Raw genomic sequence first — 17,594 nt, forward strand, 5'->3', positions numbered from 1 at the left:
TGAACTCATACTTGAGAATGCAGAAGAACCCCCAGCCCACCCTTCCCAGAGATGAACCAGGCCTCCAGGATCGCTACCACCACGCAGCCAACTTTAATGCAACAGCCAGCAGCCCCACGCGCTCAGCTCCATGCCTGCCATACAGGGAGAGCTGCAGCACACTCCTGCACGCCACTGGTGGCTCTGAGCATTGGACGTCTTCCATGCCAGCACAGCCACAGGTCTCTGCCCTCTTCAGTCAGAACCAGAGCTTCCCTGAGCACGTCCCACAGCACCCAAAGCACAGCTGGGCCGACCCCATGTGCCACTGGTGCATGCAGACTGGATGGAGAGCACTGGAGTGGAACGAAGGGACGAGCTGGGCCAGACTCAGACCCACTGCTGGTTGCCCACGCATGGCTGAACCTCCAAGCCCTGCCTGCAAGCACAGCTGGTGAATGGGCACAACTGGGGGCTGGGGATGAGTGTCACTGTGTCCCCGAGCTCTGGGCAGGCTCTGTCCCTGCTGGGCTCTCTGTCTTGCCAGCCCCAGCCTGCAGCTGGTGGATGTGCCCGTCCAGCAGTGCTGTGAGGTGTGCGGCTCCGTGCTGCAGCATGGAACACGTCTGGGAGGGCAGGAGTGCCAGGGCGCCCAGCGTCTGCCCCTGCGAGGCCTCCAGTGAGGGCAGCTTGGCAAAGTTCTCCACTCCCTGCCTGCTCAGGATGGTGTCGTCAATGCAGGCACCTGAAAGAGAAGCAGGCACAGCTGAGGGGCAGCAGCGTGCTGCGAGGACTGAAGTGTTTGTGCTGGAGCTCCTGGCATTGAAAGCTGCCAAGATGGGGACAGGAGACAGCTGCAACCCCACAAGCAGCTGCTCTGCCCCCATCTCCTCCTCACGCCTGGGGAACCACTTCAAAGAATGACAGAATATCCCGAGGTTTAAGGGACCCATAAGGATCCACACAGGACCACCCAAAGATCACATGGCTAAGAATGCCATCCAGATGCTTCCTGAACTCGGTACCATGATCTGGGCAGCTTGGTCCATGCCCACAACCCTCTGGTGAAGAACCTGTTCCTGATATCCAACCTCTCCTCCCCCAGCTGCATCATGCAGGAGCCCCGGGCTCTCACCCAGCAGGTTGATCTGCGGCACTCCCTTCAGGATCCGCAGCATCTCCTTGGCCTTCGTTTCTGGGCTCACCAGAAGGATATTGCGGGACACAAAGAGCGGGAGGAGGTTCTTATAGCGAGACTTGGACAGCACGGGGCGGACGATCTGTGGGAGGCAGCACTCAGTGGTGGGGAAGGAGGCCTGGCGGCTGCAGCAGGGAGAGCCCTGCAGCTTCCCCAGCCCCCTACCTCGTTCAGGACGAATTTGACCTCAATATTGTGCTTCCGCAGGTAGTGCCTCATCAGCACCATGTCCTCCCCGGGCATGTAGTTGTATTGACACACCGCGACCATCCGGTTGTCCCGGAACACCTCCTCCACCTGCCGCCGGAGCAGCCGGGCGTAGCCGTACTCCTGCAGGGAGGAAGCAGCCACGGGAGCGCCACGGCCCGGCACCTGGGGGACACCGCTGGGCCTGCACGGGGCCTACAGTGTGCAGCCCGCAGCTCCTGGGGCGGCCCAGCGTTACCTCCTCCTCCTCCTCCTTCTCCGCCTTCCTCTTAGCAGGCAGGCAGCGCTCGGGGACGGCGGGCCTCGGCGCGATGTACTCGGTGACGGCCATCAGCTTCTGGCGCTGGAAGTGCATGGCCTTCCAGTGCCGGGTGACCGCCTTAGAGGCGCGCCGGACGAGCTGCAGGGCGGGCAGCCAGCCTGCGGGGACAGAGAAGCGCTCAGGAGGAGCAGGGAGGGAGCCGGGCCGCAGAAAGGAGCGCCGTGCCCGCCCGGGCCCCGCACTCACCCCGCCGCCACGGCGCAGGGCCGCTCAGCGCCGCCATCTTTGCCGCGGATGCGCGGAGCCTTGTGGGGAGGCGGGGCATCGGTTGCGCGCATGCGCCGGGGTGCTGTAAAGGCCCGCCCCTTCCGGTGCGCTCCTTCCGGCGCGTCCCGTCTCTTAGCAACCGGCGCGCTGCGGCCTGCTCGTGGGTCGCGGTGTTCTGGGCTGCGCCTGCTGCCCACCCGGCCCGGCGCATCCCTGGCCCTCCTGTTTCCGCCTGATCCCGCTCCCCGTTTATTCCCCTCCCATTTCTGCCTCTCTCTTTCTACCTGGTGCCTTTTCCCCTCACGGAGGCGACATGTCTGCCCCAGCCCTCCCGCGCATCCCCCTATCCGCACAGCACAAGGACACGACGAGGGGACAGAGATCCTGCTCGCCAGCACCCACCGTGGCTGGGGAGGAGGAGGCTCTGCCTGGGGGTGAGTGTGCCGTCACAGAGCCTGCTGACTGGGATGCAGGGGATTGAAGCCGCTGCTGAGCCTGATTTCCTCTAGGCTGTGAGCAGATGTCCCTGGGGGTGACCCTCACTGACCGCCTTATGGCTGCACGGAGCTTTCCTGGGCTGGGGGAGACCGTGAGACCAGAGAGCTGGTGAGAAACCATGGGGAGACCAGCAGGTGGGGGGTGGGCACAACAGCCTCCCTCAGAACAATCCTTTCACCAGCTCCGAGGAGCTGCCAGCCCTCCAGACCATCCGCTTGGACCGGGAGGATATCTGCACCATTGGGAGGCTGGGGAGTCTGCCGGGGATTCACAGCCTCTACCTGCAGCGGGTAAGATAGCAGGCAGAGCCTGGTCCTATGGGGAACAGCCTCCTTTGGGGCCAGCATAAACACCCCCAGTTCTGCCCCCAGCACTGCCAGAGAGACCTACGGTTCTCCCTTCCTATGACATAATTTGAGTGAGGTTCTGGCTTTTCTAAACCCAACTGAGGAGCCTTAGTTCTACTGGGCTCCCATGCAGCCCCCACGCCCTCTCCATAAAGCTCCTAGAGGAGATGGTGAACGCTGTTGTTGCACATGAGATTGGAATGATTCTGGAGTGCTCCTGAACTCTGATTTTCCATGCAGTAGAAAATCATGTTTTGGTGTTGTGTTGTAGTTTTTTGTTTTGTTTTGTTTTGTTTTTCCCCAGAACCGAATTGAGAAAATCGAGAACCTGGACTGCTTTCCCAACCTGCAGTGAGTGCCACTAAGGGGATGCATGTGATCAAGGGAGCATTCAAGTTACAGGATGACTTTGCAGTGGTTTGTCACAAGGGTTTGCCATCCTCAGAGCAGCAGTGCTGCACGGCTGTCACCCTGGGGACCACAGTGTCCCATCTCCAGAGGGGGGTCACAGCTCCTGCTTCTGCCCTCCCTGTGCTCCCCAGGTTCCTCTCACTGGCTGGAAACTGCATCCGCAAGGTGGAGAACCTACGGCCCCTGCAACACCTGCGCTTCCTGGACCTGTCCCAGAACCAGATCCAGACTCTGGATGCAGGTGGGGTGGCACCAGCAGAGCCTTGGCCCTGTCCCTGTGCTCTGCAGCACTTGGGTCCCAGCAGAACTGCAGCACAGCCATCCTGGGGCTGGGATGTGTGTCTCAGCAGGGCACTGGGAGCCCCACAGGTGGCTTTGAGTGAGCCTTTCCCCTAGCAAACTCCAGGTGTCTGCTTCCACCTTGTGTTCTGCTTCAGCAGAACATGGAAAGCAGCTCCTGGCAGCCTCAGGAATCTCAACCTGAACTGCTCCAGACCTCTTCGACCCAGAAGGTGTTTCCTGCCCCTACAAGGCAGAGATGGTGCAGATAGGCTCACACTGCCTCAGCCTTCTGGGAGGATCCTCTCCTGGATGTTTTTTGGCACAAAGAGAAGGGATGGAGAGGTATTTTCCTTCTGCTCTTCTGCAGTGTTTCTAGTGTGCTATCTTCTGTTTGCAGACAGATGTGAGAAAGGCAACAGTGACAGTCTGGGAAAGGGAGAAGGCCTCTTTTCTCACTATCAGATTGTATGGAATACGTGTCCCCTCCCTCCCTGCCTCAGTTTCCCCAGCTTTGAGATGAGAGGCAGCTTCCCACGGCAGGGCTGTGGCCTCAGGAATGCGTGTGAAGCACTCCAGGACGCAGCAGCAGCACGCAGGGTTTGCTGCACACACAGCTCCACGGAGCAGGTGGGGCTCAGCCCCCTTCTCAGTCTCTTTTTTCCTTCCTTTGATGTGTGCAGATGAGCTGCCCCACAGCCTCCGCCTCCTGGACTTGACAGGAAATGAATGCACCCACCAACCCGGCTACAGGTGGGTTGGGGAAGCCCCAACGGTGAGCAGGGGGGGGGGGGAGAGCGAGCCCCCCAAACCCTGTGAGCTCAAATGTTGTGTTCAACACCTCCCCCAGACCCAGGAAATCTGAGCCTGCATCTGCCCAGGTGGGGCAGGGGGGGCTGTGCTGCTTCTCCCAGCACGATGCTGTGCGGTGGGGGAATGTCTGCTGTTTGCTTGCTGCTTGCAGGGAGCTGGTGGTGGCAGCCCTGCCCCATCTCCTGCAGTTGGACGCCCAGCCCCTCCATGGCTGCGTGGATCCTGTCCCAGATGAGAAAGAGGAGGAGAAACATTGCTCCAGCAGCGAGGATAGCGACGATGAGTTGTTCTCTGAGCTGGGTGCCCCGTTCACCACAGGCAAAGGTGCCCAGACTGAAGCAAGACACACTGCATGCTTGGGGGTCTCTGTGTCCCCATGGGTGACACACAAACACCAAGGAGCTCAGCTGGCTGTGACGAGCTCTCTTCTCATTCCTCTCTCCCTCCTTCCCACCATCCCTGGCAGATTTCTTCACAGACCTGCAGCAGGAGCTGGCTGGGCGCTCTCGGAGGAGGCAGGGGGAGGCCCTGGAGGAACACCAGGCCCGTCTGCGGGAGCTGCAGGAGCACAGGGCTCTGCTGCTGCCCCCCTTACCGCTGTGCTCACTGGGCACAGAGAGCTGCCTGCCCCCCAGCCCAGGAACCAGCACAGCCCCTGGCCCTGGGCAGTTTCAGCTCCATCCCCAGGCAAAGCCTGGACAAAGCCAGAAGCCAAAACCAGCTGCCATCCTACGCCAGCCCTGGCCCACAGCCCTGCAAGGGGAGCCTTGTACCAAAGGGGCAGGGAAATAGGCAGCACCTCAGGTATGTGGCACCAGCACAGTGCTGCGCAGTTGGAATTAAAGCCTCTTTATTCTTACGTCGATCTCTGTCTGCTGCAGAGCCCTGCAGCCAGCAGCTGGGTCCTCTGCTGAGGGACTGAACGTGAGCAGCTCTGCTAATGGTGGGAGCAACGTGCCAAGCTGAGAAAGGGAACCCTACCCCCCCTTCCGTGCACCCCCCTTTCACACCACAAGCACTGATTGATGCTGGAGGTGCTGGTGGAGCCATTCCCCTCCACAGCTCCAAAACGAGAGGAGGCGAGGAACCAGGACGGGGCACCAGGAAGGATTTCTCACCCCCAGGTGGGAACAATGCTGTGGGGTCTGAGCTGGAGCCCGACCTCAGCTCCTCTCCTCTCCTAACCCACCTGCGTGGGGTTTATTTGTAAAACTTCATCTCTGCATCCACGCAGTCGAAGAAGAGCTCAGCCAGCTCCTCCGGCCTTGGCGCCACGTTCCCTGCCAGCAGCCCATTCACTGCCTCCAAGCCCTGCTTCTCCAGGTCCCGCAGCGTCTGCAGGAGCTCCCGGCCCCGTTCCTGGTGGGATTGGGGGCAAAATAAAGCTGAGGATGGGCGCCATCAGGACATCCCACCGCCTCCCACGTTGCCATGGGACAGAACGAGGGCCATCGGGAAGGGCTCGCTGCTACCTGGTCCTTCTCCATCAGCTCCAGCGCTGCCTGGTGCCGGCGGTAAAGCTCGTGCCTCCGATCGACGGCGCTCTGGAAGCGTGGCACCTTCTTGGCAGGGTCGTCACGGAAGGTGGGAGAAATCACCTGCGGTGCAGGTTTAAGGCCAGGTACGAAGATGAAGGGTTTGAAGACGGACCTGGTGGAAAGCAGCAGGGACGCTCAGCCCAGGGCACGGCTCTGTCTCGTGTTCATCATCCTGGAGTCCTCACCTGGAAGGGTCCGGAGTGGCTGTGAAGAAATGGACGCAGGGCAAGGCAGGGTCCTGGGGCAGCACGGACACCATGCTGCCCGCCGTGCGGAAACCTTCCGAGTCCACGCAGATGCCGCTGTCCTTGTCCCTCAGGATGGCCATGAACGTCTCTGCTGTGATGCGTCCTGGTAGGCAAAGCAGATCCACATCGCTGCTGGCTGCCACGGTGCAAGCTGGGGGCTGCTCTTCCCATCCCCGTCCTCACCTACGTGCTGCTGCAGCAGCTCCTTGCCAGCACGATAGCGGGTTTTGGCAGCCTCCATGCGTGGTGGCTGCTGTGCCAGGGAGAAGACCTCAGCAAAGCTGAACTGGCCAGCCCCGCTCCACCAGCCCTGGCTCTGGGCTCGCTGCCGCAGCCCCGGATGCTCAGCTGTGATGTCCGTCCCGATGCTGAGCTGGTTGGAGATATTGCGGCTGCCCTCTGTGGAGCTCAGGGTACATCAGGTGTGGGGCAGACCCCGGGGGATGGGGCTCCCCAAATTAACCCTGCCTGAAGCTGAGTGTGCGCTCACAGGCTCCCACCACCGCCGATGCCTGCTCACCTCGGATCCGCTGCGCTGCCCAATAGCTGCCGGCCGTCTCCAGCACCCAGGCCTCGTGGCGGTCAGCCAGCAGGAAGGTGTTGTGGTACACAAAGGGTGTGGGCTCCTCCTTGCAGCTCCCACCCTGCCCGTGCTGCTCCAGCAGGGCCGTGATGACATCCAATGCTTCCCGGGCAGAGCCGCCCCTCTCCAAGCCCAGCCTGCAGCACAGCGGCACCCCATGGGCCACGTGCACCCCAGGGGAACTGCGGGGTGATGAGGGGATGCTCCTCACCTCACCAGGTCCATACCCAGCAGCGCCTCATCCTCCCCAACAGGCTCACGGGTCCATACGCCCTCGTTGCCCACGCAGACACCGTGCTCGTTGGCACCCATCTCGGCACCCCACAGCCAGGCAGGACGGCTCAGCACCACCGCGTGGGTCCGCTCCACCTGCTCGATCTCGATGTAGGTGCACTGAGGGGAGACGGCAGGGCTGAGACCCAGCGCGCTCATCACACCGCTGGCACGGGGACGCCGAGAGCCGTCACGCCGCTGCCCTGGCACGGTTCTCACCTGCACTTTGTCCCCGGGGCGGTGGACGGCGGAGGGGATGTAGGCGATCTCTTGCACTTCGTGCCGCGGGCGGTCGGCGTTCTTGCCGAAGACGACAGCGGGCGCTGCGGTGTGCGGAGGCAGCGCCACGAAGCAGTCGCAGGATGAGGGTGCGGGATCCCGGCCTGCCATCCTTAACCGGGGCACCGATGGCAGCGTCACCCCCCCGTCCGTCCGTCCGTCCGGATCCTGCAGCTGTCCTCAGGGTCCCCCTCGGTGCTGGCAGCCGTGGGACAAGGTGGGGTCCTGCGGTGTGGGGTGGGACAGGGATAGCAGCGGCCCCAGTTCTGGGGCACAGCACCGAACGTGAAGGGGGGGGTGGGGTGGGGAGCACCTTCCCCAGCATCTCCTGTCTGGGAGCCCGGCAGCTCTGCACGAACCGGGACCCCCGCACCGACCGGGAACGGACCCCCCGCACCAACCCCGTTACCGGACTCCCGACCCGGACGATTCCCGTTACCGGACCTCCGGCCCCGGACCTGCCGCCGCCTCCGTGCCGTCTCCTCCCCTCGACTCCCGGTTCCGCCCTCCTCGTCCCCGCCCGCCCCGTCCCGTTCCGTTCTGCCGACGGCGGCGCCCGGTGGCCGGAGGTCGCAGGGCGGTGGCACCGGGACGCGCCACCCCCCCTTCGGTGCAGCCCGGTCCGATGGCGCCCAGCGATGAAGGATGAGACCCTGCCGGACGTCCCCCTCAAAAAAAAAAATAGGAGACGGAGAACCGGGCCGTGGAAAAACGCGCTTTATTCCGGTACAAAACGAGCCCCAGCCCCGCAGCCTCCCGCAGCGCGGACCCCCCTCTCGCTCCCCCCGCAGCTCCTCGGCCGCCCCCGGCCCGGGCGAGGTTGGGCGGGGGATCCCGGGGCCGGCGCTGCCGGTTCCTCCCCGCCCCGGGGCGGTGCTCGGGGGGGGGACGCGGCGCGGGGGCAGTTCGGGGCCGGCACCCCACGCCGCAGCCGGCCCGACAGGTTTCGGCGGGCGGGGGCCGGGCTCCGGCCTCCCCACCCGGTGCCGCCGCCTCCCGTTGCCCCATCGCTGCGGCGGCGGGGAGCGGGGGGGGGGGAGGCGGGGACAGAGCGCATTTGGGGCCCGGAGCCCACCGAGACTTCACCTCGGGGTGGGCTCCTGAAGGGGGAGGGGGGACACAGCACAGGGAAGGGACCCCCCCCCTCCCCAGCACGAAAGGCCGTGGCTACATCTTCACCCGGAGCCGTCCACCCCGAGCGGGTGGCAAAGCCTGGCTTCACCTTAATAAAATAATAATATTAATAATAATAATTAATAATTAATAATAATAATAAAACACTCGAAACCCGAAGATCCGCGGGGCGCCCTCTGGGCACGGACCCCGCTCGACTTCACCTCCACACCTTTCCCCCCCACCCCTCCCCCAGGACCCCGGGGCACCCTGAGCTCCGGCCACGGTCCCCACGGAGCCCCAATCCACCCCTCCCCGCATCCCCGACGGCTGTGACCCAGCGGGGCAAAGCCGGGGGTCCATCAGCCCAAGCCCAGCCCCAGTGCTGCCTTCCCCCTCCCCTCCCCCCCACGTTCAGTGTCTCCTTCTTTATCCATGGGGCTCAGCCACAATTTGGGAGGTGGGGGGGGAAGGGGATAAGACCCAAAAGATCCCCCCACAGAACACTTCGTGGGGGAAGGGAGGTGAAGGGTGGACTCGGGATGACCGGGGGGGGGGAGGAGGGGGAAGAACATGGGGGGTCCCTGCTGAGAGATGCAGGGACCTGGGACGGGATGGCTACGGGGTCCCCGGGGGGGGGGGGGGGGGGGACAGGCAGCATGCACAGGGGGACGGGCGGCTGTCCCTGGAGGAGGGGTCCCGGGGGGGCGGGCAGCATGCACAAGGGGGGGGGGGGGAGCCCTGAAATTACAGGGGTCCGCGGCTTGGGACAGCCCAGGGACGGGCAGCATGCACGGATGGGGAGGGGGGGGAGGGCGCGGGGTCCCCGGGGAGGAGCGGCCGCGAGTGCCGGGATGAGGGGGGGTAGGATGGGGGGGGGGGGGGGGGGAGAACCGGCGGGCGGTGGAATGCGGCCATCCCGGCTCTCCCGGGGCCGCGGCCGCTCCGCGCTTCCCGCCCGGGGCCGCGGCGGCGGTGGGTGTGGGAAAGCTGCAGGCGGGCGCTTGGGCAACCACCCGCCGAGCGCCGCCTGACAGCATCCCCCACCTCCCCCCCCCAACTCACATTCAAGCAGGATTATTATTATTTCTTTTCCCTCCCCCCCCCCCCTTCTTTTCTTGTTTTCTTTTTTTTCGGCCTCAATTTGGGTCGTCCCCCTCCCCGTATTCGCCCCCTCCCCACATCCATCCCATCCGTTTGGGCCAAATGGAGGCCAAAAAAAAAAAAAAAGAAAAGAAAAGAAAGAGGGATTTGCAGCCCCCTCTCGCCCCGTATGAGGCTCCAATAGGGTGGGCTATGGGACCCGCGTGGAGAAATAGACCCCCGGCCCCACGCAGCGCCATGGCAATGGGGGCTGAAACCCAGCGGGGTCGCGGGGCTGAAGCCCGGAGCGTTTGGGGGGGTTGCACGGGAGGGGCCGCGGGGCTGCAGCCACGCTCCAGGGCTGAGGGCTCGGGGCTTTCTCTCGCTTTCTCCCTCTCTTTCCGCCCCTCTCGGCCGGACGTGCCTGGGCAGCTCCGGCTCCTCGGCTCCCATTGATGTTCCTCCCGAGCCGCCAGCCAGCAGCTCCCAAAATACCATTGGGGAAACCGGAGTGGAAGGAGGGAGGAGGGGGGGGGAGGTGGAAAGCGGGCGCGGGACGAGCGAAACCGCCCGCGGGCATCGCCGCTCCCACCGGGGCACCGAGCGGCACCGAGCAGCGGCAGCCCCCCCCGGAGACCAGCCCCGAGGGTCGCCGTCCCCCCTCGCCCATCCGCGGCACCCGCTCAGTTTGTGGGGGCGGCCGTGCCCCCCTCGGGCTCCCGTTTGCCCCCTTTGCCCCCCGGCGGCTCGTTGCTCCCCTTGACGTCGGGCTCTCCGCCCTCCTTGCCGCCGTCGTGGGTCTTCATGTGCTTGCCCAGGTGGTCGCTGCGCATGAAGACGCGGCCGCAGACGGGGCAGGTGAACTTCTTGGTGCCCGTGTGGGTCTGGAGGTGCCGCTGCAGCTCGTCGGAGCGGGTGAAGCGCTTCCCGCAGAACAGCCAGTTGCAGACGAAGGGGCGATCGCCGCTGTGCCAGCGCAGGTGCGCCTTCAGGTGCGAGGTCTTGGCGTACGCTTTGCCGCAGCCCGGGATGTGGCAGTTGTGCAGGTGTTTGCGCTTGGAGCCCTCGGGGCACGGCCCCCCCCTCTCCGCCTCCTGGCAGTTGGGACAACGGCACGCCGCCTGCCCCCCGCCCCGCGGCACCGCTCGGCGGCCCCCTTTGGCCCGCCCGCCTCCCTCCGCTTCGGGCTGGGGGGGACCCTCCAACGCCTTCGCCCCCTCCGGCCCCAGCAGGTGCTGGGCGGGGGGCAGCAGATGGGCGGGGGGAGCGCAGAGCTGCGCTTCGCCTCCTCCGTACCCCCCCAGGGGCGGCTGCAGGCCGGGGGGCGCGGGCACCTGGAGACCCCCCTGCGTGTGGGGCAGCTCCATCCAACTGGCCCCGGCGTGGAGGTCCCACCAGTTGACTCCCCCCTCCTCTCCGGAGGGAGCGGGATGGGGGGGCCGAAACCAGGGCTCGTAGGGGTGCGCCATGTCCGGGGGGGCCGCCTGCAGCAGCTTGGCGTAGGAACCGGGGGCGGCGGGGCCGTCGGGGGGCAGCTCTATCCGCGGGGGGCCATGGGGATCGTAGGCGCCTGGAGCGGCGAAGGCGACGTCGGGGCCCGGCAACGGCAGCTCCGGGGGAGGCAGCGGAGAGGCGAAGTCGGCGCCCGGCGGGGGGGGCTGGAAGGGCTGCAACGGCTGCAGGTCCAGGGGGGTCGGCGAGGCGCGGGGCGCGTCGGAGGACTGGTTCCCAAGAGAGCCGCAGACAGCCGTGAGCATTGCCGGACGGCGGCGCGGGCGGAGGCGCAGACAGACCTGCGGGGCCGGGGGAGGGGGAGCGATGGGGGAGAGAAGAGCGGTGAGAAGTGGACGTGCCCTGAGCCCCAGCGGGCCCCTTCCCAACCCGCCCCCCCCGGTGTGTCCCCATGGCCACGTGTGGGGCTGACACCGGTGGTGGCCCCGATTCCCGTCCTCGCACAGAGGGAAGATGAGGCAGGCAGCAGTTCCCATGCATGGATCACGCTATGCTATGGGTGCCGGCCCCACCGAGGCAGCGTCCCCAGCACCCGTAACCCCACTGAGGGCATTTCCCCACCACGCACCCGGTGTGACACCTGGACGGTACCGGATAGCAGCACCCCACCGGTCCCCAGGCGCCGTCCCTACAGACCTGCTCCCGAATTCCCAAAGCTGAGGAAGCCACGGGGCTTTGCCTCGTCACCTCCGTGCCGCGCGTCCCCCAAACGCAGCACTGCGGGGTGCAGTGCCCTAAATCCTGCCCCACCGCCCGGCCGAGCCCCAAAGCCTCACCCTACAGCACAGGAACACGGCACCCACGAGCCCATGCGCTGCTGTGGGGGCGGAACGCAGCCGGGGGGACACGCAGCTCCGGGCCGGATGGCAGCGGGACAGGGCAGGGAGCCTTGGGGCTCGGCCGCCGGCACCGCTTTGAAGCCGGGCTCGGGGCTGCTTTCGCCCCCGGCCACGCACCCGCAGCCCCCGGGCACCCACTGCTCCCCGCAGCGCAGCCGTGACTCACCGGAGCCGCACAAACCCCACGGGGGCCCGGCCCCACCCCGGTGTTGAAATCCACCTGCCGCCACCGGCTCCCGCCCCCCCTCCCCGGTTTCCCACCGGTGCCCGGACCTCCTCCCCACCCCCCTCCACCCGCAGCCCCTTCCCAACACCTCCAGGGCGATGGGAGCGAAGCCGCACTGCCTCCCACCACCCCCACTGTGGGATGGGGACAAAACCCCCAGGGATGCAGTGATGCTTTCGGGCCGTATTGCACAGCCTCCATCCCCAGCGCCATGGCGCCCCAGCATTGGAGATCCCCGGGGCAGCCCCCAGCCCCGTGGGGACGCTGCTTTCCCCGGTTCTGAGGTGGGGGACCCCACGGTACCAAAGCCCCCCCCCATCCAATGGAGCCCCATCTCCACCTGCTATAGAAGCCCCGAGCTGGAGCATGAGCCCCCCCAAGGGCTGGGGGTGCTGCTCCCCACCTGCGCTCGGCTCTGCTCCGCCCCGTGGGGGAGGGTTGGTATCGATCGTCCCCAACACTCCGAGGACCGTCCGCACCACTGGGGGACGACAGCAGAGGGGTGAGGGCTGGCACCCAGCGGGGACTGAGACCGCACCGGGGCCCCACGGCCCATCGCAGGGTATGGGGCAGCCACCAACGTCGCGTGGGGCCACACGGAGCTGGGAACGGGGGGTCCAGCAACGCGAGCCCGATCCCCCCGGTGCCCAAAACCAAAAGAAGGAGCCGGAGGCAGAAGGAAAGCGCGGGTGCCGGGCAGCTCCCACCGCACACCCCTCAACCATGGGGCAGAGCCCACAGCCCCGTCCCACCGCGCCCGGCCACGGAGGCGCTCCGGTGGCGTTTTTCCATCCGAAGATGACGGCAGAAGCCCGGGGGCCACGCGCTGTCCCTCCCTGGCGCGGTTCGGCGGCGACGCGGCGGCCGTTCCACCGCAGGGAAACTGAGGCAGCGGCGGTGATGCGCTCTGAGTCACGGGCCGGGCTGGGCAGAGCGGCTCTGCCCGACTCGCAGCCGGGGCCGCGCCCCGCGGCGGGGATGGGCGGCAGCCGCTGCCCTCGGCCCGCGCCCGGCCGGACACCCGCAACCCCGCGGAGCTCCACGCGTGAGGATACCGCGAGTTCGGGGGATGCCGCGGGTTTGGAACAGCGCCGGGGTTGCGGGGGCGATCCCGGCGCTGCGGGGCGATGCCGCGGTTTGGGGCTCCGCGCACCGCAGCGAAACTCCCCGGGGCCGCGGCGGAGCGGGGCGGGGCGGAGCGGAGGGGGCCCCGGTTGTCCCGAGAGCCGCAGCCCGAAGCGGGGACCGGACTGCAGCGGGAACGGCGGGGGCCGGGAGGATCGCGGGGGGTCTCGGGCAAAGCGGGGAGCGGCGCGGTCCCGTTCCCAAGCGCAGTTACCGGGATCCCCGCGTTCGGGACCACCGGAGCGGTGCCGGTGCCGTCGGGGCGCCGCGCGGTACGTACGGGTCTAAGGGCAGCAACGAGCTCCCGGCGGCTCCGTCCTCATCGGCGGGGGCGGGCGGGCGGCTCTGGCTCCCGAGGGACCCCCGAGGGACCCGCACGGTTCCCCAGGGACCGGGCACCCACTGGGCCGGGCGAGCAGGAATGGTGGGTCCCGGCCGCGCGCCGGCTCTTCCCTCCCTCCCCACCTTCCCAGCTCCACCCCTATACCTGGCCCAGGTGATTTTAACCCTTGGAGGCAGAGCCTGGGCGGTTGACAGCAGCCTCGTCCCCAGCTCGGGATCCGGCGCATGAAAGCGGAGGGAGGGGACGGGAAGTTCGCAGCAGACACCGCAAACAGGGGGTAATTAAAAGAAGAAAGCAACAACCACCTCCTCCCTCCTGAGCCTATGGCCGCCCTCCTCCTTCCGCCCTCCTGTGCCCCGTCGGCAGCCGGCCCAGCCTGGACAGCCCTGTAGCCCCCCGCGTGGTGACAAGCCCCTGCCCCACGGGTGCCACCAGAGGGGACGCAGTGTCCCCACTCATCCCTGTGCCGTGGGGTGGATGGGACATGGACGTGTCAGGGCTGGCGATGGATGCATGGCAAATCAGAGTGGGGTACAGACATCCCACCGTGCCCCAGATGCAGCTCAAAGAGCTGAGTGGCAGCCCGTCCATACTCAGCTGTGGGCTCCAACCCTCCTGGCCCCATCCCAGTCCCTATGGAGGCTGTGAGCACCAGGAGCTGCCGGGACCCCGGGCGGGGGGGGGGACGGGACTCCCAGGTGGCATCACCTCAATGGAGCAGCTTGGGTGTCACGACCCCATTTCTCCAGCCAACGTCCCCGTCGCGGAGCAGGGCTGGCTGCTGGGCACTGCAAAGCCATCAGGGAGGGTATCCCTGTACGCCAGCGCCCTGCTGGAGCCGGAAGCCCACCCGCAGCCCTGCTGGCCAATGCGGTGCGTGGGAGCCCGCAGCTCCCGGTGCTTGCCAAGCGCCCGGCCGGGCGGCGGGTGCGGGAACTCCTTTGCCTTGGGGGAAACTCTCCTGGTTTTCATCATCGCGTGGGTCCCGGCAGAGCGTGCAGGGATGGGACGGCGCTGCCGCCGCCGCCGAAACGCCGTTGAGGGTGGGGGGAGGAGCGCGGTGACCCCCGGCTCTGCCGCACCGCGGGGACGCCCGGCGTGGAGGGGATGGGCGGCAATGGGGTGAGCCGCTGCCGGCCCTAAAGACGTGGCCTCAAGTGTGCACAGGGCCGTGGATCCACATAGGGCACGTGGAGGGATGCAGGGGGATCCCAGCCCCAGTCCTGATCCTGGTTGCAGCCCCCCGATGGGTGGAGGTGGGTGGTGGGGATGCAGCCCCCAGGTCGCTCAGCTGTTGGGGGAACCGCTGTGTTTTTCCCGTGCGCGGTGCACGTGGCAGCGCATCTCACGTCCCTTGACTGCAGGGTCCCAGCCTCCCCATTCCTCTGGGATTGGTGGAATGGGAACAGATCAGTCCTGATGAGGGCTCCGGTCCCACGGATCGCAGTGGGGTTGCCCCCCCCCTCTGCAATTCCTCGCTCCATCAGCGCCTTTGGATTCCCTATGGGACACCGTGGGACACCAAGACATGGCCAAGAGTGTGCTGCAGAGCAAGGATCAGGTATGGTGTGACCCCCTGGTGCAGCAACAGGGGACTGGGGGGCTTGGGAGGATGGGGCTGGAGCAGGGCCTGAACAGGGCAGGGGTTCCTGGAACTGCCATGAGCAGCACTTTGTTGGGACCACCCATGGAAGGAATGACTCTCATGCAGGAGGATGGCGGATGCGGGAAGGGGGGGTTCATCTCCTTGCCATGGAACGTCTGAAACCCCGAGCAGTGCCTTGAAATTACGGCTAATTACAGAGCCCATTTGCATAAATTACAAGGCAAAGAGGAAAATGCCTCGAATCCCTCCGTGCGCTGGAGCTGCTCCGGCTGATGGGTGCTGCGACCCAGGGCCGGGCCCCCAGGGCTCAGCAGGGGTTTGTGGCCCCTAAATAGCAGCTGGGGGTGACGGGGGGGGGGGGGGGGGGGAGTGATGAGGCACAGCCCCGCAAGAGGTGGGAGCAGCCCTGTGCCCATCTGGAAATGGAAGGGTACAGAAGGATGGGGGAGGAGGAGATGTGTCCCCCGGCTCGAGGAGAGAGAGAAGGATGGGGGGTCGGTGGGGAGGGGGGGGGGGGGGCAGAGGAGGAGGGGGAGGCCCCTCCCGGCCCCTGGGCAGAGCACTTCAAAGGGCTCCCGGCTGTGGGGAACTGACGGCAATTTCCTTTGCTGTCATAAAACAAATTGGGATCTGTGAGGGGAGCGGGGCTGGAGGGACGCTGGGAACCGAGCGGTGCACGAACGTCTGCGTGTGTGCAGCAGTGTGTGCTGCCAGCCGTGTGTGCCGTGCTGTGTGCCTGCACCCCTGTGTGCCTGCACCCCTGTGTGCCTGCACCCCTGTGTGCCTGCACCCCTGTGTGCCTGCACCTGCCCAAGGTGCCGGGTGCTGAGCCGGGTGCCTGCCAGCAGGTTCCAGGGGGGGGCTGTGCAGGGGTTGCCTTGCGGTGATGGCAGCCGGTCCCATCCCATCCCATGGGGCTGCGCCGTCTGGATCGCCTCGGCCTCAGGGGAGTCCCCTGGGGGGGCTCAGACAGGCGCCTGGATCTGCACCCAGACGGCCCTGGGGGGGGCTGTGCTGCCGGCAGTGGCGCAGCTCCAGGCACGGCGCTGGGGATGACGGCACACGTGGACCTGGGGGGGCAGTGGATGGGGTTGACCTTGGCCCTGTGCGCCCACAAAGCCGGAGCGAAGGGGTCTGTGAGTGAGACGAGTGCCTGAAACCCTTGGGACCCCCAGCACCCACGGCACAGCGTCCCCGTGCCGTCCCTGTCCCCGTGCCTGGCACGGAGCTCAGGGCACAGCAAGGTCCCTGTCCTTCCCCCACCCCACAGGCTTCCCGCTGCTGCCCTATGGGTCCCCCACAAGGGCCCTACACAAAGATATCTCTGGGATTATCGCGATGCTCTCCTCTGCCCGCGGCCGTGCCAGGTGGCAGCGTGCCCCGGGGCTGCATTTCTCACCTGAGCAGGAACTGCTGTCGGGATTCAACCTTTGCAGCACGACAGCCTCCCCTGCCCCGCGAGGAGCTGACAGTCCGCGATGATTCAAGCCTGGATTTTAATGAGCCTCACTTAATCTCCCTGCATATCTGCGTCCGCCCGGCCGTCACCACGCGAGGAAACCCTGCTGGCACGGCAGAGGGGAGCAGCCAGAGAGATAAGGACACACAGCCACAACTGGGGACGTGTGGCTGATTGGGGGATGGGGACGCGCGGCCGCACTGGGGATGTGGCTGCTCCAGGGATGGGGATGTATGGGTGCACTGGGGACGCGATGGTTGCTTTGGGGATGTGGATGGGGACACGTGGCTGCGCTGGAGATGCAGCCACACCACGGACAGGTGCCACCGGGTCGTGCCATCGCCGCCTCCTCCCCATGCACGGAGCCCCCAGGAGCGTGGGGGGGGGGGGGCAGGGCTGGCCCAGCCATGCAGGAACAGGTTTGGTGCATGGCGTGGATCAAAGGTGTGGAAGCAGCGCGGGGCTGACGTCAGGGCCCCCAGGCAGCGGTGACGGAACCGTCCCCGTCCCCAGGTTGGCTTTGCCACCCCCCCGGCAGGGGCTCTGCAAACCGCCTGCTAATTCTTCGAAGAAATCATTAAGAATGGTTTAATGATCTCAGCAGAGATGGGCTGGCGGGCTGCGGAGGTGCCCTAATTGCCTTAATTGCATGTGGGCTCTGAGCAGCTGCCAGCAGCCCCGGGCATGGGGATGGCTAGAGGGGGCTGGGGCTAGGTAGCTGTGGGGATGGGGAGCTGTGGGGATGGGGACCCACAGGGAACAGCATGCCCTCCCCCCACACAACAGCTCCAGGTCCTGCAGGGCTCCCGGCTGGGGCCCTGTTGTGTGTCCTGGTGCTGTTCTGCATGTCTCTGTCCCCTGCCTCGCTGTGAGCCCTCCCAGCCTCTCTGCATGGAGCTGTGTCCCCATGTCCCCATGTCACAGCGCTGATCTGCGCAGTCCCATGCTGTGCCTCACTACAGAGCCCCTTGTCCCCGTGTCCCAGCCGAACACACTGGGGACAAGGACATTGGACAAAGAGCTGAGGGATCCCAGTGCCAGGAAACCTTCTCCCTTTACCATGCCAAACCCACCCACGTTTACTCCCTCAACCCACGGCAAGGACA

The 17,594-nt window shown here is 66.2% G+C and overlaps 4 protein-coding genes across 7 annotated transcripts; 1 reads left to right on the plus strand and 3 right to left on the minus strand.

Annotated features, from left to right (window-relative positions):
• Positions 1–70: 70 nt before the first annotated feature.
• MRPL10 (mitochondrial ribosomal protein L10) lies at positions 71–1,989 on the minus strand. Its single transcript, XM_052700134.1, has 5 exons — positions 1,893–1,989; positions 1,623–1,804; positions 1,343–1,507; positions 1,115–1,259; positions 71–724 (listed from the first exon to the last, which is right to left on the minus strand). Exons 1-5 carry the CDS (start codon positions 1,969–1,971, stop codon positions 468–470), a joined length of 828 nt encoding a protein of 275 aa, XP_052556094.1. The 5' UTR covers positions 1,972–1,989; the 3' UTR covers positions 71–467.
• Positions 1,990–2,055: 66 nt separating this feature from the next.
• LRRC46 (leucine rich repeat containing 46) lies at positions 2,056–5,061 on the plus strand. The gene is made up of 8 exons (XM_052700133.1): positions 2,056–2,347; positions 2,423–2,519; positions 2,593–2,701; positions 3,063–3,109; positions 3,301–3,410; positions 4,132–4,201; positions 4,413–4,585; positions 4,728–5,061. The coding sequence occupies exons 1-8, from the start codon at positions 2,227–2,229 to the stop codon at positions 5,051–5,053; spliced, it is 1,053 nt and encodes a 350-aa protein (XP_052556093.1). The 5' UTR covers positions 2,056–2,226; the 3' UTR covers positions 5,054–5,061.
• A 33-nt stretch (positions 5,062–5,094) lies between these two features.
• Positions 5,095–7,691, minus strand: SCRN2 (secernin 2). Of its 4 annotated transcripts, none has more exons than XM_052700129.1 (8): positions 7,627–7,691; positions 7,123–7,407; positions 6,842–7,023; positions 6,568–6,767; positions 6,231–6,446; positions 5,985–6,150; positions 5,734–5,911; positions 5,095–5,620 (listed from the first exon to the last, which is right to left on the minus strand). In XM_052700129.1, exons 2-8 carry the CDS (start codon positions 7,291–7,293, stop codon positions 5,462–5,464), a joined length of 1,272 nt encoding a protein of 423 aa, XP_052556089.1. In that variant the 5' UTR covers positions 7,294–7,407; positions 7,627–7,691; the 3' UTR covers positions 5,095–5,461. The 4 variants fall into 4 exon arrangements, with proteins under 4 accessions (XP_052556089.1, XP_052556088.1, XP_052556090.1 ...); XM_052700128.1 differs by having other exon boundaries at positions 7,584–7,636; XM_052700130.1 differs by having other exon boundaries at positions 7,123–7,643.
• A 2,358-nt stretch (positions 7,692–10,049) lies between these two features.
• On the minus strand, positions 10,050–11,165 carry SP6 (Sp6 transcription factor). The gene has a single exon (XM_052700154.1). The coding sequence runs from the start codon at positions 11,133–11,135 to the stop codon at positions 10,062–10,064; it is 1,074 nt and encodes a 357-aa protein (XP_052556114.1). The 5' UTR covers positions 11,136–11,165; the 3' UTR covers positions 10,050–10,061.
• Between the last annotated feature and the right edge of the window lie 6,429 nt (positions 11,166–17,594).

The sequence above is a fragment of the Tympanuchus pallidicinctus genome, unplaced genomic scaffold (assembly GCF_026119805.1).
Source record: "Tympanuchus pallidicinctus isolate F22 unplaced genomic scaffold, pur_lepc_1.0 scaffold39, whole genome shotgun sequence".
NCBI classification, from domain to species: domain Eukaryota; kingdom Metazoa; phylum Chordata; class Aves; order Galliformes; family Phasianidae; genus Tympanuchus; species Tympanuchus pallidicinctus.

What these genes read in the sequence shown, in the direction of transcription:
- MRPL10 (XM_052700134.1), bottom strand. Translation starts at nt 1,971, where the DNA reads ATGCCCCGCCTCCCCACAAGGCTCCGCGCATCCGCGGCAAAGATGGCG. An exon ending in TCAAATTCGTCCTGAACGAG is followed by an intron (nt 1,260 to 1,342) that starts GTAGGGGGCTGG and finishes TGCCTCCCACAG; the next exon opens with ATCGTCCGCCCCGTGCTGTC. An exon ending in GCCGCAGATCAACCTGCTGG is followed by an intron (nt 725 to 1,114) that starts GTGAGAGCCCGG and finishes CTTCTCTTTCAG; the next exon opens with GTGCCTGCATTGACGACACC.
- LRRC46 (XM_052700133.1), top strand. Translation starts at nt 2,227, where the DNA reads ATGTCTGCCCCAGCCCTCCCGCGCATCCCCCTATCCGCACAGCACAAG. An exon ending in GGAGGAGGCTCTGCCTGGGG is followed by an intron (nt 2,348 to 2,422) that starts GTGAGTGTGCCG and finishes GATTTCCTCTAG; the next exon opens with GCTGTGAGCAGATGTCCCTG. An exon ending in ACCGTGAGACCAGAGAGCTG is followed by an intron (nt 2,520 to 2,592) that starts GTGAGAAACCAT and finishes TCCTTTCACCAG; the next exon opens with CTCCGAGGAGCTGCCAGCCC.
- SCRN2 (XM_052700129.1), bottom strand. Translation starts at nt 7,293, where the DNA reads ATGGCAGGCCGGGATCCCGCACCCTCATCCTGCGACTGCTTCGTGGCG. An exon ending in GCTGCTGCAGCAGCACGTAG is followed by an intron (nt 6,151 to 6,230) that starts GTGAGGACGGGG and finishes TTTGCCTACCAG; the next exon opens with GACGCATCACAGCAGAGACG. An exon ending in AGCTGATGGAGAAGGACCAG is followed by an intron (nt 5,621 to 5,733) that starts GTAGCAGCGAGC and finishes CAATCCCACCAG; the next exon opens with GAACGGGGCCGGGAGCTCCT.
- SP6 (XM_052700154.1), bottom strand. Translation starts at nt 11,135, where the DNA reads ATGCTCACGGCTGTCTGCGGCTCTCTTGGGAACCAGTCCTCCGACGCG.